At 35.4% G+C, this 21847-nt stretch overlaps 1 protein-coding gene across 4 annotated transcripts in view; it reads right to left on the bottom strand.

Annotated features, from left to right (window-relative positions):
* The window catches only part of DCDC1 (doublecortin domain containing 1), a 486403-nt gene that overhangs the window by 447553 nt on the left and 17003 nt on the right, over positions 1–21847 (bottom strand). For all 4 annotated transcript variants that reach the window (XM_053203333.1, XM_053203334.1, XM_053203331.1 and 1 more), the window contains one exon: positions 11824–11993. In XM_053203333.1, coding sequence (XP_053059308.1) covers positions 11824–11987 — 164 coding nt within the window. In that variant the 5' untranslated portion in view covers positions 11988–11993. The remainder of the gene's footprint in view (positions 1–11823; positions 11994–21847) is intronic.

The following is a 21847-nucleotide window of genomic DNA, read 5'->3' as shown; positions in this document are numbered from 1 at the left end:
GTTAAAGAGATGTGTCTCCTACCTTCAAGAAACTTGCAAACTATCCCCTAATTCAGAGAGAATACATGCTAAACAATCTGCTTAGAACTATGGGTGTGTATTAACCATAAATGCCAAAAGAATTTCTTGAAGGCAAACTCACTACATAGGCTAGAATAAAGTTCATGAAGGCCTCATGGCAGACTAGATTTATGGTGACCAACTCATCCTGGTTTACTCAGGACTGCCCTGCCTTTGGCACTGAAAGTCACACACTCCAGGAACTCCCTGAATCTCAGACAAGTTGGGACAGTTGGTCACCCTACCTGGTAGTTAAGCTGGAGTAGTAGTATTTAGATAAACTATGATATTTGAGGGACACCTGGGTTGCTCAGTTTGTTAAGCATCAGACTTTGACTCAGGTCATGATCTCCCAGTTCGTGGGTCCGAGGCCTTCATCAGGCTCTGTGCTGACAGCTCGGAGCCTGGAGCCTGCTTCAGATTCTCTCTCTCTCTCTCTCTCTCTCTCTCTCTCTCTCTCTCTCTCTCTCTCTCAAAAGCAAATAAATATTTTAAAAAAAAACTATGATGTTTCAACAAAGGACCATATGACCTGTGACGCTGTGTAATACCAAGTTATAAAGATGGAGTATATAGGGAACTTGCTGGTATGATAAAATGAAACACGTTTTAACATAATTGAGAATATTGAGCTGTATGATGATTAAGCATAGATGATAGTAAACTTCCACATATTATTTCAGTATTCCATGTATGTATTTGTATTTTTATACAAACCAAATCTGCTTCTTTCTAATTTGTTAGTTCCTCAATAGTTTTTATGCATAATGTATTATAACCCCACCCACTCATGCAAATATAAACTAGCATATGCTTAATGTGGAAAGCTTGGCACAGCCAGCCCCTCCTCCAGATTTTTTTATCCACCAATGTCATTATAATCACAATTATTTCTTCTGGCTTGTCCTCTCTATGTTCACAAATGTGTAAAATGGTTGATCATTTCTTCTGAAAGAATGAAAGGCTTTCATGTGGCATGGGGAAAATTGATGTGTGTGTGTGTGTGTGTGTGTGTGTGTGTGTGTGTGTGTGTGTGTGTGAGAGAGTTGATACAGTAGATCAATAAAGCTAAAACACTGGGATGCAAGCAGTTGTATTTGTTGTTATCACATGTTTCTACCCAAGTCTGTCCTAGACTGACTGTAGCTCTAGGGAGAGAAGTAGTCTTCCCTACACTCCAAAACCTAGCCAAGCTCAAAACTTTGGCAGCCTTTTGAATTGATCACCTCTGGCAGAAGTGAGACCTGGGCTATTCGGATTTTGATAGCAATGGTGAATGGTGGCATGAGGCAGAGGTCATGTCTCAGTGGCAGTGTTTTTGCAGCAGTAGCAATGGAACTGCAAATGGTCACCAAGCTTTTCAACTTAGGGGAAGAGCAGTAAACAGACAGGAGGAAAGATCTGCAGATCTCATAAATAGTTCCCAGTGCCCATAAATAATCACTTGGAAAGCAAATACTCATGAAAAGAAAGAAAACAAATTCTCTACTTAATGAAGAACAGGTGTCTTTTTTTTTTTGAAGATTTTATTTTTTAAAAAATATTCTCTGCACCCAACTTGGGGCTTGAACTTACAACCCTGAGTTCAAGAGTCATGTGCTCCATCAACTGAGCCAGTCAGTTGCCTCATGTCTTTCTTTTTCAATGAATGCATTTTGTTTACTATCAAATATTTTTACAAATATACTAATGATTTTATATAATAATCCATTGTCACGCCACCAGAAAGTGAAAGGTTTTTATTTTTTCCATATTTCAAAGCTTCAACTGTGTTGATGAGAGGGTAAAGGCAAGCTGAGGGCAAAACTCAAGCTGACACCCCACAAGCTCCCTCCCCTTAAGATGGGATATGTATAACATTCTTTAGGCACTAGTGACTGCCTAAGAACAAAGGCAGGGAGAAACAAATGGTCAACTGATAAAGATCGCAGTCATGCAGGACATGAAACTCTACTATAGTTTATAACTGCCTTGATTTACAGGAAAAATTTACACAATCTTAGTAACAGCCAGACCTCCAAGAACCTATAGACTTAATTTCCTAGAGCCCTGATGTCACCTCACCTCTGTAGGATAGAAAATCCTATGTAATCAGTCATTCTTCACAATCACAGCACAGCTCTTTCTGTGCATGGCTCCTGTCCCAGTGCTATAATAAAGACATCTTTTTGCACCATAAAATGCCTCAAGAATTCTTTGACTGTTTCACTCTACGACCCTGCATCATGTGTCATACCATTATTAATTCAGTATTTTGCCTTTTTTATTTAAATATTGTCTTAATGACCATTTTTCGAGTTGCTATATGGTTTTTACAGATTTTATCAGAATGTAAACAAATTTTATCAAGTATACCTTGCCGTCCTCAATCTAATCATGTAAAAGTTATTTGCTTTTCTTTGTCTCTTGACATATCTTCCCCCTGTCTTCTGGTAACAGCACTGGCATCCTTTAGGGAAACTTTCATCCTTCTCCCTGCCAACTCCACATGATTCTGGTAGGGTTAGGACAATAAATTATATGAGATTTACCTGGTAAATGGTTAAAAGAATTAAATTAAGCAATATGATTTTACCATATATTTATTTATTATCTGCTTTTCTCTAGTAATTTATATTAAAAAGGATAAGAAAAGGTAGCTTTTCATGTAAAAAAGTCACTACTGGGCCACCATCTGTAGTCTTCAGCTTTGATTTGTTTTATCAATGTTGATGACAGGTTTGCACTAGTCCTTACACACTATTAAACTCTTTTTTCTTATAACATTTGATGTGTTGCCTAGTCTTTGGGCGTGTGAGAGGATAATCACAGAACTGTTTGGCAAAGCTAACTTGTCCTACACAGGGAATTAAACCCACACACATGGCTTGTTAAATTAATGCTGGAAACGAGGGTGTTAGGATCATTCAGCTCAAATACATTTGGGTTTCAGTGACTGAGCTTGTTAGTGGTATACACAGAAACTGAAAAAAGGAAATAAAACCACTCCAGCAGGGCACAAAGAGAATTAGAAGACCATTCATTGCTCTTTAGAATATACTACTGACTTAAGAACAACTGTAGTAGAAATGATATTGCAATAGCATTGTATGGGAACAGATGTTAGCTACACTTGAGTATAATAAAATGTATAAACTTGTACAATCAGTACGTTGGACACCTGAACTAATGTAATAATGTGTATTAGCTATACTCAAATTAAAATACTAAAAATCAGGAGCACCTGTCTGGCTCATTGACTCTTGACTGCCAGGTCATGAGTTCAAGTCCTATGTTGGGTATCCAGCTTACTTAAAAAAAAAATTAAAAGACAACAACAAATACCACAACTCTAGTAGAGTGCCACATTTTTTTATTCAGCAACCTCATCTATCCTTCTGTATCTAACTGCTTCTTCCTCTTACGTCATTATTGCCTAACCTACCTCTGTCCTCCTTACTCCTCATGGCTTCTGCTAACTTCCTCTATGTATCTCCCTATTTCTGTACCACACTACTTTCTGAAGACTCTCTATGACTCACATTCAATGCCCCCAAACTTTAATTGCATCACTATCCAGTTTAGGACGCCCTGCTGGGTAGAACTCTCAAGGTAGGCAATCTCGTAAGCCACTGGCAAGCCTGTCGATGGGAAAGTACCCACCAATGGCCCAAAACTAGGTACAGGAGGGCTTAGAGTAAGATGGACTCTCAGATGCATGGCCTGTCTACTATGCCAAGATAAGCAGAGACACTATATTATTTGATTGGAGAGGTGGGCAAAGGAGGTAGTTCTACACCAGCAGCAATGAACCAGTAGTGCTCTTTAGCTAATACAACTCTAATATCTAGATTGTATTTAAGGAACCATAATTATAGCCTCCTTATTTGTCTTTCTTTCTCTTATTTCTCCTCATCTTTTCCTTTGAAAGATCTTTTTGCCTTCTCTGCAAAAATTTCTTAGAAATCCCATGACATTCAGATTTATTAAAGTGAACTTTCTTCCACCTTTAGATTTATATATATCTTCATATAGCTATTGTCCCCCCACAGTTTTTGCCTTTTAGAATTGTACTATACCTTCCCACAGTTATTTCCTTCACCAAGACTGTCTGTCTTTTAATTGAGAATTTAGCCTGTAACCTTACAATTTGTTTTCTAGTATTCCTATGCATTCTCTGTTCCATTGCATTCCTTTCTTGTTCACTCTTGGATTAAATAATATATATTTTTTATTATTTTATTTTTTTCTATTAGATTGAATGCCCTGCATTGTTTAACCTTATTTTTAGTGGAAACATTAGATATTATAATATGAATCCTATAATTAAAGATTAATATAAATTACTAATTAATTACCTTCCAGATAATGCAAGAACCTTAGAACATATCATACCCATTTATTGCTCCCTCCATGGGCTTGTGGTCTATATATACTTCCTTATTCCATTTTTCAAGGATATGTATACCTTAAATCCATGTGGTTAATCCATGGCTTAAATCCATGTGGATTCCTAAACCAATCGTTTTAGGAAAGGATTCTTTATCATAAAAAATAACCTCAATTTGTCCTCAATCACTGTTGAAGCTATCTACCACATTATGGAACCTGGACTAATTTATAATTTTATAAATTTTAACATTTCTATGTCAGTCTTATTATCTTGTCCTATAAGTTTATGATGTGTCTTTACTGTAAATCTTTCATTATATCTGTAAACAATTCATATATATAAAGATTTCAAATTGTTTGAAAGATTGGTAAGATTTCTATGCTACCCTTGCATATAGGAATGCATTTCCTTCCTGTGCATTCACATTTGCCCTGGTAGATTTGATAGCTGGAATAACTACACTTTATCAATTATGTAGCCCATATAAATTGCTAGACTTTGATTTCTGTCAAATATTCCAATTCACCACTGTATTATTTACTCTTTTACCACTAGTAAGAAAGCATTTTTTTCCAGCCTAAAGCCTAAATTCTACTACATTAGGTTGGTACAAGAATATCAATTATACAACTTCAGAAATATACCTTCTTTTAAAAAAAATTTTTTTTACATTTGTTTATTTTTGAGAGACAGAGAGAGACAGAGCACAAATGGGGGGAGGGACAGAGAGAGAATGAGACACAGAATTCGAAGCAGGTTCCAGGCTCCCAACTGTCAGCACGGAGTATGATGCGGGGCTCAAATTCACAAATTGTGAGATCATGACCTCACATAAAGCGAAGTTGGACGCTTAACCGATTGATCCACCCAGGCACCCCCAGAAATATACCTTCTTAAAAAATATCTATCTGTATATCTATCTATCTATCTATCTATCTATCTATCTATCATCCATCTATCTGTATTAGTTTCCTATTGTTGGGCAACAAATTACCACAAACTTAGTGGCTTAAAACAATATCTATTTATTATTATATGGTTTCCATGGGTCAAGGGTCTGGGTAAAGCTTCCCAGGACCCTCTTCTTTGGATGTCATAAAACTGAAATCAAGGTGTCATCTGGTGTTACAGTTTCGTCTGATGCTCATGGTCTTTTTCCAAGGTCATTCAAGTTTTGCCAGAATTTAGTTCTTATAGCTGTAGAATTCATAGTGACTATGAGTTCATGGTGACTATCATCTTCCTTAAGGTCTTCCTTATTCTAAATCATTCCCCTACATCCTGTATAAACTGATGTACTAGTTTGCATATTGATATGTTTGCTTTGTGATTTGTTATGTGATTTCACATGATTTCATACCCATTCTGCCAAGGTAAGATCTTTGCTTTACATCTTTTACACTTCTACTGAAACTTAACCAGTAGTTGATATAAAGGAATAACTACTCTGTGAAAATTATGACATCATGCCAAAATGTATCACTAAAATACCACTGACAAAATAAACACAATTTTTGAAATAAAATGTAAGAAAGCCAAAGCCAAGAGTTATGTCAGGCAATGTTGATTATTTATCCAACAGTTATTCCACTGATTTTTCCTTAGATGAAAAGTCTCAGTTATGTTGTGGATTCATCCTCTTTATATGCCCATGGAAAGTATCCCCTAATCAGTTCCCATGGGTGAATCCTCAGTGTCTAACACCAACGATGGTAATTATATTTCCCTTGTCCCTTGCAGGCTAAGTAATCAGCCTATGATTACTACATTACTATGATCCAATTTTGGTCACTGAGACATGATGCAAAGTTATCTGGAGAAAAGTATTTTGCCCTAATAAAAAAGAAATATAGGCTCACCTAGCTGGCTCAGCCAGTAAAGCATGTGACTCTTGATCTTGGGGTTCTGAGTATGAGCCCCACATTTTGTGTAGAGATTACTTAAAAAAATAAAATCTTAAAAAAGAAATAATCAAATATCCATTTTCTTTACAGAAATTTTTTAAATAAAATTTATTTTTTTATTTTATTTTATTTTATAATTTTATTTTATTTTATATTTCATTTCATTTCATTTCATTTCATTTCATTTCATTTCATTTCATTTCATTTCATTTCATTTCATAGAGCAAGCGAAGGAGAGGGGCAGAGGTACAGAGAGAGAGAATTCCAAGCAGGCTCCCACACCACGGTCAGTGTGGACTCTGACAAGGGGCTTGATCCCATGACCCTGGGATCATGACCTGAGCTTCTATCAAGAGTCAGATGCTCAACCAACTGAACTACCCAGACACCCCTTTATTCAGACATTATTGAGTGAACATGTAATAAGCCATCTTGTGAGTAGATGGCAGAGGAAAAGATACAAAGAACAAGGCTCTTTGAAAACACTGCTGAACCACTGAATTTAACCCTCGAATTGCCTGCCTCTGAGGTTCTTGTTATGTAAGATATTGACTGTTCCTCATTTTTAAAGTCACTTTCAGTTGAGTTTTCTGTTACTTTGTGCTAATAGTAGCCTAACTTACACAATCAGCTTTCTAATCATAGTTGCTTTACTTTTTGTTTTATTCAAAATCTTTACTAATTTTATAATGGACTAAAGTATAAACTAATATTGTATTTTCTAAATATTTTACTTTTACTTAAGTAGAAACATTTCATCAAAAACTTCAGCATAGGCATAAAAATGACACAGAGTTTTTATTTCCCTGCTCTTTCAAACACAAAGCATCCTCGGTGAATTTAGATTTCCATGGCAGAAATTTGCAGGTGGCTAATAATTCTATTCATAACTAGGAAGTGTGGCTACTTTGACAGATCATGGCTCAATAACAAACATGCAGGTCTAAGTAATCACATAGTTTAGATGTGAATTCAACAGCAGAATAATGACAGATGCCAAGGATTTGTACTTGCTGTTGCTTCATACCAGTGTTGGCTGTCAAAATGTCTCTTTTTCCTATACAGAAGCCATAGAATTTTTATGGATAGCAATTACTTACATTATTCAATGAAGTACATCAAGTATAACAACCACTCTTTAGCCCCTCATTATTTAGTAGTCTCTTTGTTAAATGTAGTCAACCATTTTCATCTAAATTATTTATTTATACTGTATATTTGACAAGCATATATTTCTTGCTTTATATTTGTATGGCATTTAAACCTTCCTGAAGAGTTATGTTTTTTTTTTAATATTGTCATTTGTAAAACTTATCTTTATCCTATTACCATTTTAATAGTAATTAAACTCTCTAATTGGAATAAATACAAACAGGAAAATGTAAACATGAGGGAAAATGACCCCAAGTACATTCAATAATAAATCACCAACTTAAAATACTGGAATGCAACTAATAAAAGAAATAACCTTATATATGTTTGATGAATGTAACCTTGTATAAAATCTCTGGAGTACATAAAGTACAAAAATTTCATTAAACTTCATCCTAACCTTTCTCCAACTTGATGAAATGAATAACCTAAAGATATAAATAACTTTCTACAACAGCTAGATAAAATGTAAGTTAAACATCATAGAAAGTAAATAATACAAGTGATAATAATAAAACTCAACAATTCCCCTCAAATTTTATCTCCAACACCAGAAGAAAATATATTTCTAGTTTGGCCTAGAAATTTAGGTAAGGGTATCCCAGTTGCAAAGCAATTTCAAGTTATTTTACAATACATACTATATCAAATTTGTACTTGCAACTTGATGATTGAATAATAACCAATGCATAGTATTCAAATTACATATATACACTATAGGAGCTATTCAATGTCTGTTAAATTGAACTTGTTTAATTTTATAGAAGGAAATTCTAAACAAGAGGAGCAATTTCTAAAATTGGTAAAGGACCCATCTGAATATAGGATCATCTCACCCAAAGGAAGAAAAGTATATTTATGTTTATACAAATGTACAAAGGAATAAGAGCAAGGTACATCTTTAAAACTGGGGAGGTTATAGATATTATACAGAAATTTTTCCAGAGGAAATCTAAATTTTCAAAAGGAAACAATATAGTCTTTTAACATTTTAAAAGGAAATCATACATTAATCTTTAGATCTGTAGAGATTTTGATTTTGAAAAAAAATTGAAAAAAAATATGAACTGCACAAAGTGTGATTTGTTGGGCAATGGAGGTACTTATGGTGTTGCCTTGCTTCATTAACTTTTGCTGTCTCCCCTCTCTCCCTTCTGCTACCCATCCTGTGCTGGGAACTGACAGCCCATCTTTGGAATGATGAAACTGCTAAACTTAAACTGTCCCTAGAAAAGGCAATGTGATCAAATGTTTCTATTTATAAAGGCATCTAAGACTCATTCCAATTAAAAATGCTGGCTCAGTCAGTGGAGCATCCAACTCTTAATCACAGAGTCATGAGTTCAAGCCCCACACTGGGCACAGAGATTACCTTTAAAAAAAAAAAGTAAAGAAAAATCCAAGATAACTAAAATTAGACATTAAAAAGTGAATGAATAGTTTATGTGTTGCCAGTCTCCTTGAAAGCACGATTTGTCTGTGAACAGTAACCCAGATAACATATAACAAAAAACCGTTGGTAATTCACTTTTAAAACTGATTTAAGTCCTCATTTAATGTACTAAAAAAAATTTCTCCTGCAGGGAAGAAAAGAGTTGGCAACACACTCAGCTGCAAGCAAGATTAAAAGATACTATAACTTTCTATTATAAAAATCATGAAATTACATCCTAGATGATCATCAGCTAAAAATCAATAAAATATTTTATATGTGGGATAGAAAGAAATACTGTTTACAACATTCTCTTAATTTTAAAATGCAATTTTAATTTGGAAATCTACTCAGCACTTAGAAATATCTTTCTATAAATATGGCGGAACTGTCCATAGATACCAGTTACCAATAAATAATTAATTTTGCCATCCATGTCTCAAAGGCTGGTGCTCCGTGCCAGCGTACCTGGAAATATATCACACCAAAGCTAGGTAGGAAAAGTTTCCTATTGTGCTGCTTTTCATAAGAATGATGCTAGATATTTCTAGTCATCTGATCTTGTACTGGTAAGTCATAAAATGGGAGGATCAGACCTTCTTTGGCACAATTTTATTGAACTCATTTACACTGATGGTGATTAGTTTTCTTGTTGAGGGAAGGATCCTGGTATAGCAGTTTTCACTCTGCTACAAATATAGAAGAAGGACAAAGAAAAAAACACTGAAAGAACACAAGAAAGAGTGAAGAGTGAATAATGTAAATACAATATAGAATAAATTAATAGCATCAGGTAATAACATGAGACTAAAGTGACTGGTCACTGTATGGCTGCAATGAATGGATTTAATACATGTGGGCATATTTTGTAAAATGTACAGTGTGTTTAGTGGAGAGAAACATAATCTCTTGTGATATAAGTAAAAGAACAACAAACTGACTATATTTTAATAATTATTTCTCACAAAATGATCACAAAGATTGTGGAAGAAAGGTGGCAAGGAAAACAAGAATGAGACAAGAAAAGTTTTAACCTCAATCAGGGGGAAAATGTCTTTATTCGTAGAGAAAATTGCCTCTCTCTGATAATCATATTAATGCCAACAGATCTTAGATTACCATTAGCCTTTATGAACTTGACCCCTTTCACGTTGAAACTCATCATTTTCTTTTGCATGAAAGTAAAAGATCTCTGGGCATTGTCTTTGACTTCCATTCGATTACCAGGAGATTTACTTTATTTTCTATGTACATCATAATCAAAGATGATGGTAAAATGTAATAGTGACAGAAAAGAAATTAGGATTCAGACAAAGAAATATGAGTACCACATTGAAATAAACTACTAAAAAACAGGCAGTAGGAAGGTGTCACATGAAAAGAAAGACTGACATTAAAAAAAGGACAAAAAAAGCCAGAGTTAAAAAGAGTCAGAATCAAAGAAAGAAAATGAGAAAAAAGCAGAAAGAAACTGTATAAATGAAATTACAGTTAGCTCTAGCAGAAAAAAATAAAGAATCTAAAAAAGCACAAAAGATAGTTGGAATAAAAAGTGAATGTAGTATGATTTTGAAAAGGAAATTGGTAAAAATAAATTCTAAAGCAATAAAAATGTGTAAACACACATTTATTAGCAACGGCATTTGTATAAAGGAATACTTAAAAATCCTATTTAGAAATTGTTTTCCATTGTCTTATTGAGGAAAACACTTTCACGAGTAACTTATGTCTCTACAGTATAACTATATTGAGTAATGATGTTCTAAAAAATTATCTAGCCATATAGCTAGTACACTGTGTAAATAATCTCAGACACTGCTGATATGCACTCAGAGTTCAGAGGAATAAAGCAAAACAAAAATTAGCTAAAAGTCTAAAGTTTATTTCTGAAAGAGACAGAGCATGAGTGGGGGAGGAGCAGAGAGAGAGGGAGACACAAAATCCAAAGTAGGCTCCGGCTCTGGGCTGTCAGCACAGAGCCTGATGTGGGGCTCAAACTCATGAACCGAACTCACGAACCGGGAGACCATGACCTGAGCCAAAGTAGGATGCTTAACCGACGGAGCCACCCAGGCACCCCACTAAAAGTCTAGATTTCACTTTCGTCTAAATTTACTGATACGTAAAAAAATAATGAAACTGTGTTAAGATATAAATGTAACTGGGCATTTTTATAAGACATTAACATTATCCTTAGTTTATGAATATTCTCTTCAACGATTTTATAGTATACATTTTCTTTTTAACATAAAGACTATGACGTCACATTTAGCCAGCCAATAGTTTAACAAAACCTAACAGACAATTTTTTATTCTTTCATTTTCCAATAGACAAAAACACAGGAAAAATACATCTGCCTCCTCTGCTTTGTATTTCTGAGAAGTGTGGTAGAATATACTAGAGAAGAGTTCTTGCTGTGGAGTTAGATCCATATGGGTTCAAACCATACATTCTATACTTACCAGCTCTGTGATCTTGGTCAAGTTAATTAACCTCTCTAGGTAATTGTTTTTTCATAGGTAAAATGGAAATGTTTAAATACTACCTGCCTTATATTCCTCCCAGAGCTGTTTAGAAAACTAAATAGATATAATGCAGGTTAAGAGGTTAGCATGATGACTGGCATATAGCCAATATTATCTGTCCTGCCATTATTGTTATCATTATACTACTGTCCAAGTCAGACTCCAGGCATAATTTATGTTTATTACATCATCTACCTTTTTTCTTCCCATAAAATAGAAGAAATTGAAGGGCTCTAATTGAGGCAACAACCTTCATAAACCATCATATCTCCAAGTTAATACTGACATAAGCTCCAGGAACATTCGATTAGACAACTTTTTGTAGGCACTTTATCTACTTCAGAATTCAGTGTAAGCTGCTGAAATAATATTCTTACCTTGGTAAATCTTTTGAAATACATTTGCAAATTGGGTGAACGGTATCTCCACTGAAGGTGCCTTTGGTGCTGCTCTGCTGTGATGCCTTCATGGCTTTAGTCAAGGGGGATAAAGAAGACTGAGAAACGGATGCTCCATGATCATCTGTGTCTCTTTTTGCCATTTTCAGCTAAAAATGAGGAAGAATGTTATTTAATTAAAAAGGTAAAATCCTCTAGGGTCATAAATTGGGGCTAGGCATTAATCACAAGTTCTCTCTCACCATTTCTAGGCTATGCAGCAATTGCTAAATGTGAGATATCATGATAAAAGAACAGAGATGAAGTCTAAAGGAAAACAAAAGTATGAATCTGAGTCTTTGAATAGTATAATCCTAGGTCCCTGGCTGACTCAGTGGGTAGAGCATGCCCTTCGTGATCTCAGAGGCATGAATTTGAGCCCCATATTAGGTATAGAGATTACTTTAAAATAAAATCTTAAAAAAAAAAAGAATGGCATAATCCTATCCAAGAAAGAAAAAAATGGTAATTTATTGCAAAGCATTTTCATTTTTGCTGTTTGCTAGAAAATTGCTCATTATAACAAACTTAACATGAGGAATATGTTATTGAAAAGTGTACCACAATGCTTTTTTTTTTTTTTTTTTTTTTTTTTGCCTGTCCTCCATCCTTTCCATTTTGGATTCTACCTTTGTCCTGATTCTAATGGAGAATTCTAAATTATGTGGCCTTACTTTCCAGTAGGGAAGTGAGTATGCCTGTGACCAGTCAATCTAAGTGCCTTTCCCAGAAACAGTGATAGCTAAATCAGAATCCCCGTAAAGAAAAAGTCATGCTCTGTTCTCTGGGATTGCTACCTTTCAGAACAATGTTAAACCTCCATGACTGAGAATGAAGCCAAAACAGATAAAAACAAAAGTGAGAGATGGAGAGAGATTAAAAAGTGAGAGAGATTTCTGATGACATTTGAATCCCTGAAACCTGGTATTAAAAAACAACCCTATCTCTTCATTTTCCTGAGTATGTGAGCTGAGCCAACAGATTTCTCTCTCTCTCTCTTTTTTTTATTTGGCTAAAATAGTTTGAGTCGGGATTCTCTTATTTGCAACCTAGAAATCTTTTTTTTTTTTTTTTTTTTAGTTTATTTATTTGGAGAGAGCGAGAGAGAGCAAGAGAGAGAACAAGTGGGTAAAGGGCAGAGAGAAGGAGAGACAGGATCCCAAGCAGGCTCCATGTCATCAATGCAGAGCCTGATGTGGGGCTTAAACTCACAAACTGTGAAATCCTGACCTGAGCCAAGATCAAGAGTTAAACCCTTAACTGACTGCGCCACCCAGCCACCCCCAACAACCTAGAAATCTTGAGTAATACACACAAATCACCTCAAATTTCTTAAGAATAAAAAAATGTGAATATTCCCATAAAAAATAATGTCAAAGAATGTTGTAGGGCCCTTTCCAGGGTGTAACCACACACTCATACTGCTTATAAAAATAGCCACACAGTCTCCTCTCTGATGTATCCTACTATCATAATGAGGAGTCCCTAGGTAACATGACATACCACTAGTAACAGGAAGGATATTACTTGTAAGGTAACAAAAAATATTACTTTTACCTTTCACTGCTATTCTATTTTTTCAATGTACGTTTATTTATTTTGAGAGAGAGAGAGAGAGAGAGAGAGAGAGAGAGAATGAATAAAGGAGGAGCAAAGAGAGAGGGAGACAGAGAATCCCAAGCAGGCTCTGTGCTTTCAGTGCAGAGACTGACACTGAGCTCAATCCCATGAGCATGAGATCATGACCTGAGCTGAAATCAAGAGTCAGTCACTTAACTCAGCCACCCAGGCACCCCTTACTGCTATTCTTAAATAAAAGCGTTTGTTTATCCATAGATTATTTATTGAGCACCTACAATATACCTGGCAGTTTTCTAGGTACTTATATATAATTTTTCAATGAACAATTAGTGGAAAAAAATTGTGCCCTTTGTGTAGCTTACATTCTAGTGGGGACAGATGATGAATAAACATAAGAAGTAAGTAAGTAAATTTATTGTTAGGCAATAAATGCTATGGAAAAAAATTGATCAGGCAAGGTAGATTGTGAGTGGAGGGAATGCAATTTTATTTTTAATGTTTATTTATTTTTGAGAAAGACAGAGCACGTGCAGGGGAGGGGCAGAGAGAAGGAGAAACAGAGAGAGGGAGAGAACTCAAAGCAGGCTCCAGGCTCTGAGCTGAAACAGCACAAAGCCCAAAGCAGGGCTGGAACTCATGAACTGTGAGATCATGACCTGAGCCAAAGTCAGATGCTTAAACTGAGCCACCCAGGTGCCTTGGGAGTGTACTTTTAAAAAGGTTTGTCAGTATAGGCCTCATTGAGGTGATAAAATCCTAGTAAAGACTTGAAAGAGGGTCTTTGTTTTTTGCAGTTGAATGTAATCCTGAAACTCCTGATAAAAATCTGTGAACTAAACTGCTATCCAGGAAAGCAAGTTAGCTAGTTAGCAAGTTGCTAGACTTACTTTTAATTAAGCATATGGAAGAGTAAAAGGAGTGTAATGTAACTTATAGTCACAAATATAATGGAGAAATATATACCTAGAATACATAAGATCATGTCTTTCTCTTCCAAATAACTATAAGTGACCTTGAGTATTATAGCTTTTCTGAGCTTTAGTCATCTCATTTGTAAAACCAGTTATCCACATGGTTATGAGGATTAAATGAATGGTGAGTATGAAAGTATTTGGCACAGTGTTTGGCACATGGTAGACATTCATTAAATGTTAGGTGACTCTCGGGGTGCCTGGGTGGCTCAGTCAGTTAAGCGTCCAACTTTGGCTCAGGTCACGATTTCGTGGTTCATGGGTTCATGGGTCAGAGCTTGGAGCCTGCTTCGGAGTCTGTGTGTGTGTCTCTCTCTCTTTCTCTCTATGCCCCTCCTCAGCTTGCAGGCACATACATGCACTCTCAAAAAATAAAACATTAAAAAAATTGTAAGGTGAATCTCAATCTATATCAAAATAAGAATGTTCTCTTTCTCCATGTTAGTAATAATAAAAAGAGCTATTCTTTGCCCAGCACTCCTCTGGTATTCCACCTAAAGACCAAAGGGCTGTTGGCTTTCACACTCTCCCCCTGCCCCTCCTCCTTTAAGCTTCTCACATTAGGAGGGCTAAGGTTCTCTTCTCAGACTTCCATAACAACCAACAACCATTGATTGTTCAATTCCTTCATAAGTTAGGTCTTCCTAATTGGGGAATGCTTAAAAGTTAAAAACTCCAGCTGTGTATAGCAAGGCAAAACTTTATGATTAAAGAGTAAATCACCTTGTAGAATGAAATACTTTGTCGTGGTGTGTTTATTATATATAGTCTAATCATTAAAAACAGAAAATTTGCACCAAACATTCAAAAATCTCTCTTGAAATATAGCAGTAACTTATCATTTTAGTGGTAGGTATAGGTTTTCTTTTTTTCCATGTAAAATAGTTTCAGGATACCTTTAGCTGAAATGAGTTGTGCAAGTGTAAAATCATTACAATTATTAAATGCAATAGTTCTTCTGTAATGTTACTATAAAAAGTGTTATCCTCACTAGAAGTAGAATGTATTAACAGGTTAAGTACAATATGCAGAATACAATAGGTTTGCAGATAACATTCATGTACGTTAATTAAATGAAAACTGTTATTTAGAAATTAAAGAAATAAAAATGTGTTAATTTTAATTTGACTGACACCACTATGGTATTTTAGCAGAGTACAGGTAACAGCACTACCTTGTTTTATTAACACATGCATAGTTTATTTACTCACACACTGAAAAACCATGTTTTTTTTACTTTCCATCTCTTAACCATTTTACATGAATATAAGCTTTCCACTCATGCCCATCCCTAGATCTGCTTTTCCACCCTTTTTTATTTTTATTTATTTTTTTATTTTAATATTTTTGAGAGAGAGAGAGCATGCACATGAGTGGGGGAGGGGCAGAGAGACAGGGAGACAGAGGATCTGAAGTAGCTCTCTCGCTGCTGACAGCAGAGAGCCTGATATGGGGCTCAAACTCACAAACCAGGAGATAATGACCTGAACCAAAGCCAGACATTTAACCCAACTGAGCCACCCAGGCTCCCCTGCACCTTTCTATAAAGAGGCATTCAAGGGGTACCTGGGTGGGGCTCAGTTGGTTAAGCATCTAACTCTAGATTTCAGCTCAGGTCATGATGTCCCAGGTGTTCTGTGAGATAGAAACTGGTGTCAGTCTCTGCACGCTAAAGGCATAGGGCTTGCTTGGGATTTGCTCTCTCCTTGTCTCTCTGCACTTCCCCCACTCACTTGCATGTTCTCTCTCTCCCTCTCTCTCTCTCTCTCTCAACTAACTAACTAACTAACTAACTAACTAACTAACTAAAAGGCATTCAATACATAGTGGTTATAGGCCTGGATTCTGGAGCAGGGTATCTGGGTTTACATCCCCACTGTCCACTTGCTATTTGTGACACTTTAGACATCTTTGTACATCAGTTTCTTCATCTATAGGAAAGGGTTAAGAATAGTAGCCACTAAATAAGTTGATGTATTTGCACATAGAAGGTACAATGTGTCAGCCAGTGAAGAGAAGAGGCATGACTGTCTTCAAGTTGGGACACTAACTACCAATAACAAAACAGCACAGGGAGACTTTCCAAGGGGCATGCAAGTGTACATAGTTATTAGCAAATCAATGTCTAGAACCTTGCCTTCCATATATAGGCTTTCCTAAAGAAAGCCTATAAAAGACTTCAAGCATGAAAGATAAAATTCTGTAGAAGAAATGGAATAGAAACAAGTTTGAGGAGAAAAGAAAGTACATACAATTTTAAACCACTGAGGAACAGATGGTTAATATTTTTAATGTTTTAATGTTTTTGAATCCCTATAAGTATTTAGATCTGTGGCCAGAAATGTACCAGGAACTACCACATTTTATCATGTCTGAAAACAAAGAAGCTATCAAAGACAAGTGGGGCATGTCAAAAGGACACAGGAACAAACTTGAAGGGAATTCCACTGGCAGAAGAGGGGCACTCTGAACATTAAAAAATGTAAAAGATCGGAACATCGAACATATAGAAACCAATGAGCATCTAAAAATATTAAAATAAAATTTTAAAACTTCATTATGTGATTATTCACCTTTTGTTGATCGCTAGGGCACCAAGTTATTGTTCTGAAAAATGACAAATGTACCTTTCCTGCTTTCCTGAATGGGCTATAATTCAGGATAACCAAACAGATGGTGAGAGAAGATTCTTATTCAAAGGAGAATCATAGTTAATACATAGAGATGGAATAAAAGAAGCAGCAAATCACCACAGTACAAACCCTAATGAAATAATGGATCCAGGGAATGTTTGTCATCATTAGATGTAAGAGTGATGGGAAATTTATAATAGATGAATCTGACTGATATCATATATACCATTGATCCATTTTAACATAACACTGAAATAATATATGATTTCTCCATATGTGATTCCACAGGGATTATAAACATGGGAATACCTGTGAAACATTCTTGCCACAAACTATTGAATATAATCAAGACTCTAGACCTAACTTCTAATTTGTAAGAAATATGGGAGGTAGAGATGTCTGTATGTCTATATGACATATATGTCTATATAACATAGAAAATAAAGATGGAGAAATGCTACAAGTGAAAAGAGACTTAAGAATTATATCAACCAGGGGAATCCAGGTGGCTCAGTTGGTTAAGCGTCTGACTTCAGCTCAGGTCATGATCTCATGGCTCATGAGTGCGAGCCCCACGTCGGGCTCTGTGCTGACACAGAGTCTGGAACTTGCCTTGGATTCTGTCTCTGTCTCTGTCTGCCCCTCCCCTGCTCATGCACTCTTTCTCTCTCTTATATAAATAAACATTAAAAACATGATATTATAATAAAAGAAATTATATCAACCAAACGCAATGCATAAACCTTGTTTACATCCTGATTCAAACAAACCAACTTTAATAAGACATATATTTTTGAGGCAATTGTTGACATTTGAACACAAATTGGGAGTTAATGAAACTAAGGAAATTATTTTACTGGGTATGAATAAATGGTATTAAAATAAATATTATCTGTTAGATAAACCAAACCAAAGTATTTTTAAGTAAACTATGATTTGCTTTAAAATACTCCTAAAAGTAGCAAAGAGTATAAATAAAAATAGAAGAAAATTGATGGTTATTTAACTTGGGTAAAGAATACATGAGGGTTTGTTTTACTATTTTTTACTGTGTGTTTGAAAATGTTCATAACAAAATGTTTTTTAAAATTCATATGGAATTTATATTTTATTAGATATGTTTAAAAGACTTATGTAACTGTTTTACTTCAAAATTTTTAAGTGTTTTTATTTATTTTTGAGAGAAAGAGAAAGAGAATAGGGGAGGGCCAGAGAATGGGAGACACAGAATATGAAGCAGGCTCCAGGCTCTAAGCTGTTAGGACAGAGCCCGATGCGGGGCTGGAACTCATGAACAGCGAAGCGAGATCATGACCTGAGCTGAAGTCAGACACTTAACTGACTGAGCCACCCAGGCACCCCTTAACTATTTTACTTTAAAATGTCAACATTCATAGTATACCTGAAACTACTTCTTTTCCAACTACTTAAGCTTATAATGAGAGATTTTAAATGTCAACTTAAAAATTGTGCAAGAGACTATATGTTTCTCAAATTCTATTAGGAGGTACATGAGCAAAACTATTTGAAGGCCGCTGTTCTAGTCAGTAAGTACCTCTGACCTCCTCAACTCTGAGTAAGGAGAGAATGTAGGTGGGCCAGAATTAATAGCCTTCTACTCCTCTCTTCACATAAACTGGTATTGGCTCAGTTTTCCTGGGTTTGCCTAGGAAGGGCTCATCCCAGAGGTGAGAAGTTCTCATAGTGCTGTCATTGTGGACCAGGTGCTAAAGATTGCCACAGAATCACCATAAATTTGCACTCCTTTCACAGCTTATTCTAGGTTCATTCCATGAACCTAGATGTGATGATTCAAAGGATTAGCTCAAAATCCCAGATTGTGATGAAGGATTACAGAAGTTCAAAGTGAAGAGTACCGTCAAGTGGAAAATTACTTCATGTAAAGGTAGCCACGGAGTACATTACAGAGCAAGCTAACCCAGAGGGCTCACAGACCAAATTAAAATACTCCGTTCACATACACACACAAATTTAAAACACACAATGCTAATAAAGAGGAAAGCAAGCAATAAAGTTAACATGCTTAGGATAGGGGGTGAGTGGCAGAATCACACTATCTGAATCCTGGGTTATGTGATATTCACATTCTCTGATATTTCTGCCCATTGATGACATCTTCCCCATGATGGTATGCTATGAGGACCAGAGTTGAGATTTGAGCCAGTGGCCCAGACAGAAGGTACAGGGATTAAATGGCACATACTTGCTAATGGGAGAAAACAGAGAAGCAGCCAAAGCTGCTTGGCCAAAGCTGTAGCTTGCCAGTTAACTTAGCCAAAGTAAGGTAAACTTGGCCAAAGCTGTAGCTTGCCAGTTAACTTAGTGAAGATATATAGGTTTTATCTGCATTTCTTGGGCATAGCACTGTGGGCCAAAATAGGACCCTACTGGATGTTATGTATAGGTAGCCAACTTACAGATGACATCGCTGTTAGCCCTGAAGTGGCAAGATCATGACTTAGTCTTTCTGCCTTTCTACTCCATAAATAAAACTTGTCTTTTCAATCATATATTCCATTTCTTCTATTTATAGTAACTTGGTTACTACGTATATTTAGTACATCTACTGAATTCTGCCTTTTTTTTCTCACACAATTTACGCATATTTATATACAGCCTATGAATTTCACCTATATCTCATAATCTATTAGCTTAAATTTACTCTCTGTGCTCAACATTTCTTATGAATGTTATCATCCTATTTACTTTCATATCTTGTATAGCAGAGTTAAATATTCAAACTCACATTATATGGGACCTTCTAGTGGGTTTGAGATACAAGGAACAAAAGAAAACTTGCATGTGGAAGAAAGATACAAGAAGACAAGAAGTATGCAATTGCCCTCATCTTAAAAGGCTTCAGATGCAATTATAGCAAAATTGCAGGATACAAAGTTAAAATACAAAAGTCAATTTCAAACTAGTAGAATTTGAAATTTAAAACATATTACCATTTACCAGAATGGCTAAAATAAAAAAAAAAAAAAAGACACAAGAAATAACAAGTATTGGTGAAGATATAAACGAAAATGAACATTTGGGCACTGTTGGTGGGAATGTACTGATACAGGCACCATGGAAAACAGTACAGAGGTTACTCAAAAAATTAAAAATATAACTACCCTAAGACCCAGCAATAGCACTACTAGGAATTTACCCAAGGGATACAGGAGTGCTGATGCATAGGGGGCACTTGTACCCCAATGTTTATAGCAGCACTTTCAACAATAGCCAAATTATGGAAAGAGCCTAAATGTCCATCAACTGATGAATGGATAAAGAAGATGTGGTATATATATACAGTGGAATACTACTTGGCAATAAGAAAGAATGAAATCATGCCATTTGCAGCAATGTGGATGGAACTGGAAGGTATTATGCTGAGTGAAATATGTCAGTCAGAGAAGGACAGATGTCATATGTTTTCACTTACATGTGGATCTTAAGAAACTGAACCAGGAGTCCATGGGGCAAGGGAAGGGGAAAAAATAGTTACAAACAGAGAGGGAGAGAGGCAAACCCCAAGAGACTCTTAATACAAAGAACAAACTGAGGATGGACAGGGGGATCGGGGGAGGGAAAATGGGTGATGGGCATTGAGGAGGGCACTTGTTGGGATGAGCACTGGGTGTTGTATGTAAGCCAATTTGAAAATAAATTATATTAAAAAAATTAAAAATAGAATTACTATAAGATCTAGTAATTCTACTACTGGGTATTTACCCAAAGAAAATGAAAACACTAATCTGAAAAATAAATGGAGCCCTATGTTTATGACAACATTATTTATAATAGACAATATATGGAAGTAACCCAAGTATCCATCCACAGATGAATGGATAAAGAAGTGGTATGTGTGTGTGTGTGTGTATATATATATGTGTGTATATATATAAATCATATTTATATAAAATAAAATATATAGATTTATATATATGTAATATATATATATAATGGAATATTACTCAGCCATAAAAATGAGTGAAATCTTGCCATTTGCAATAACATGGATGAACCTAGAGGATATAATGCCAAGTGAAATAAATCAGAGAACTAAGAATATTTATGATTCCACTCATTTATGGAATTTAAGAAACAAAGCAGGATGCCTTGCTGGCTCAGTCAGTAGAGCATTCAACTCTCGATCTCAGGATCTTGAGTTCAAGCTCCATGATGGGCCTAGAGATTACTTTAAAAAACCACACCACACCAAACCAAACAAATGAACAAAGAAGAAAATATACAAACAAAAAACCAGACTGAAATATAGAGAACAAACTCTGGTGGTTGCCAGAGTGAGGTAGGTGAGGGTATGGTGAAATAAAGGGGGTTAAGAGTACACTTAACTTGATGAGCACTGAGAAATATATGCAATTGTTAAATCATTATAATGTACACCTGAAACTAATCTGTGTATTAATTCTACTTGTATTTAAAAAAACATTATCACTAACATTAGCACTCAAAAATGAAATATTGAAGTATAAATCTAATAAAATATGTATAAGATCTATATGAGAAAAACTAAAAAAGCCCAGAAACAAACCCACATAAATATAGCCAACTTAAGTTTGACAAAGGAGCAAAGTCAATACAATGGCATAAAGATAATCTTTTCAACAAATAGTGCCATAGCAACTAGGTTTGCACATGCAAAAAAAAAAAAAATGAATCTAAACACAGACTTCATATCCTTCATAAAAATTAGCTCAAAATTAATCAAAGAACTAAATGTACAACACAAACCCATAAAACTCC

This window comes from Acinonyx jubatus, chromosome D1 (genome assembly GCF_027475565.1).
Source record: "Acinonyx jubatus isolate Ajub_Pintada_27869175 chromosome D1, VMU_Ajub_asm_v1.0, whole genome shotgun sequence".
Classification (NCBI taxonomy): domain Eukaryota; kingdom Metazoa; phylum Chordata; class Mammalia; order Carnivora; family Felidae; genus Acinonyx; species Acinonyx jubatus.
The sequence above is the reverse complement of the archived record's forward strand: the minus strand, read 5'-3'. Positions and strand labels throughout refer to the sequence as shown.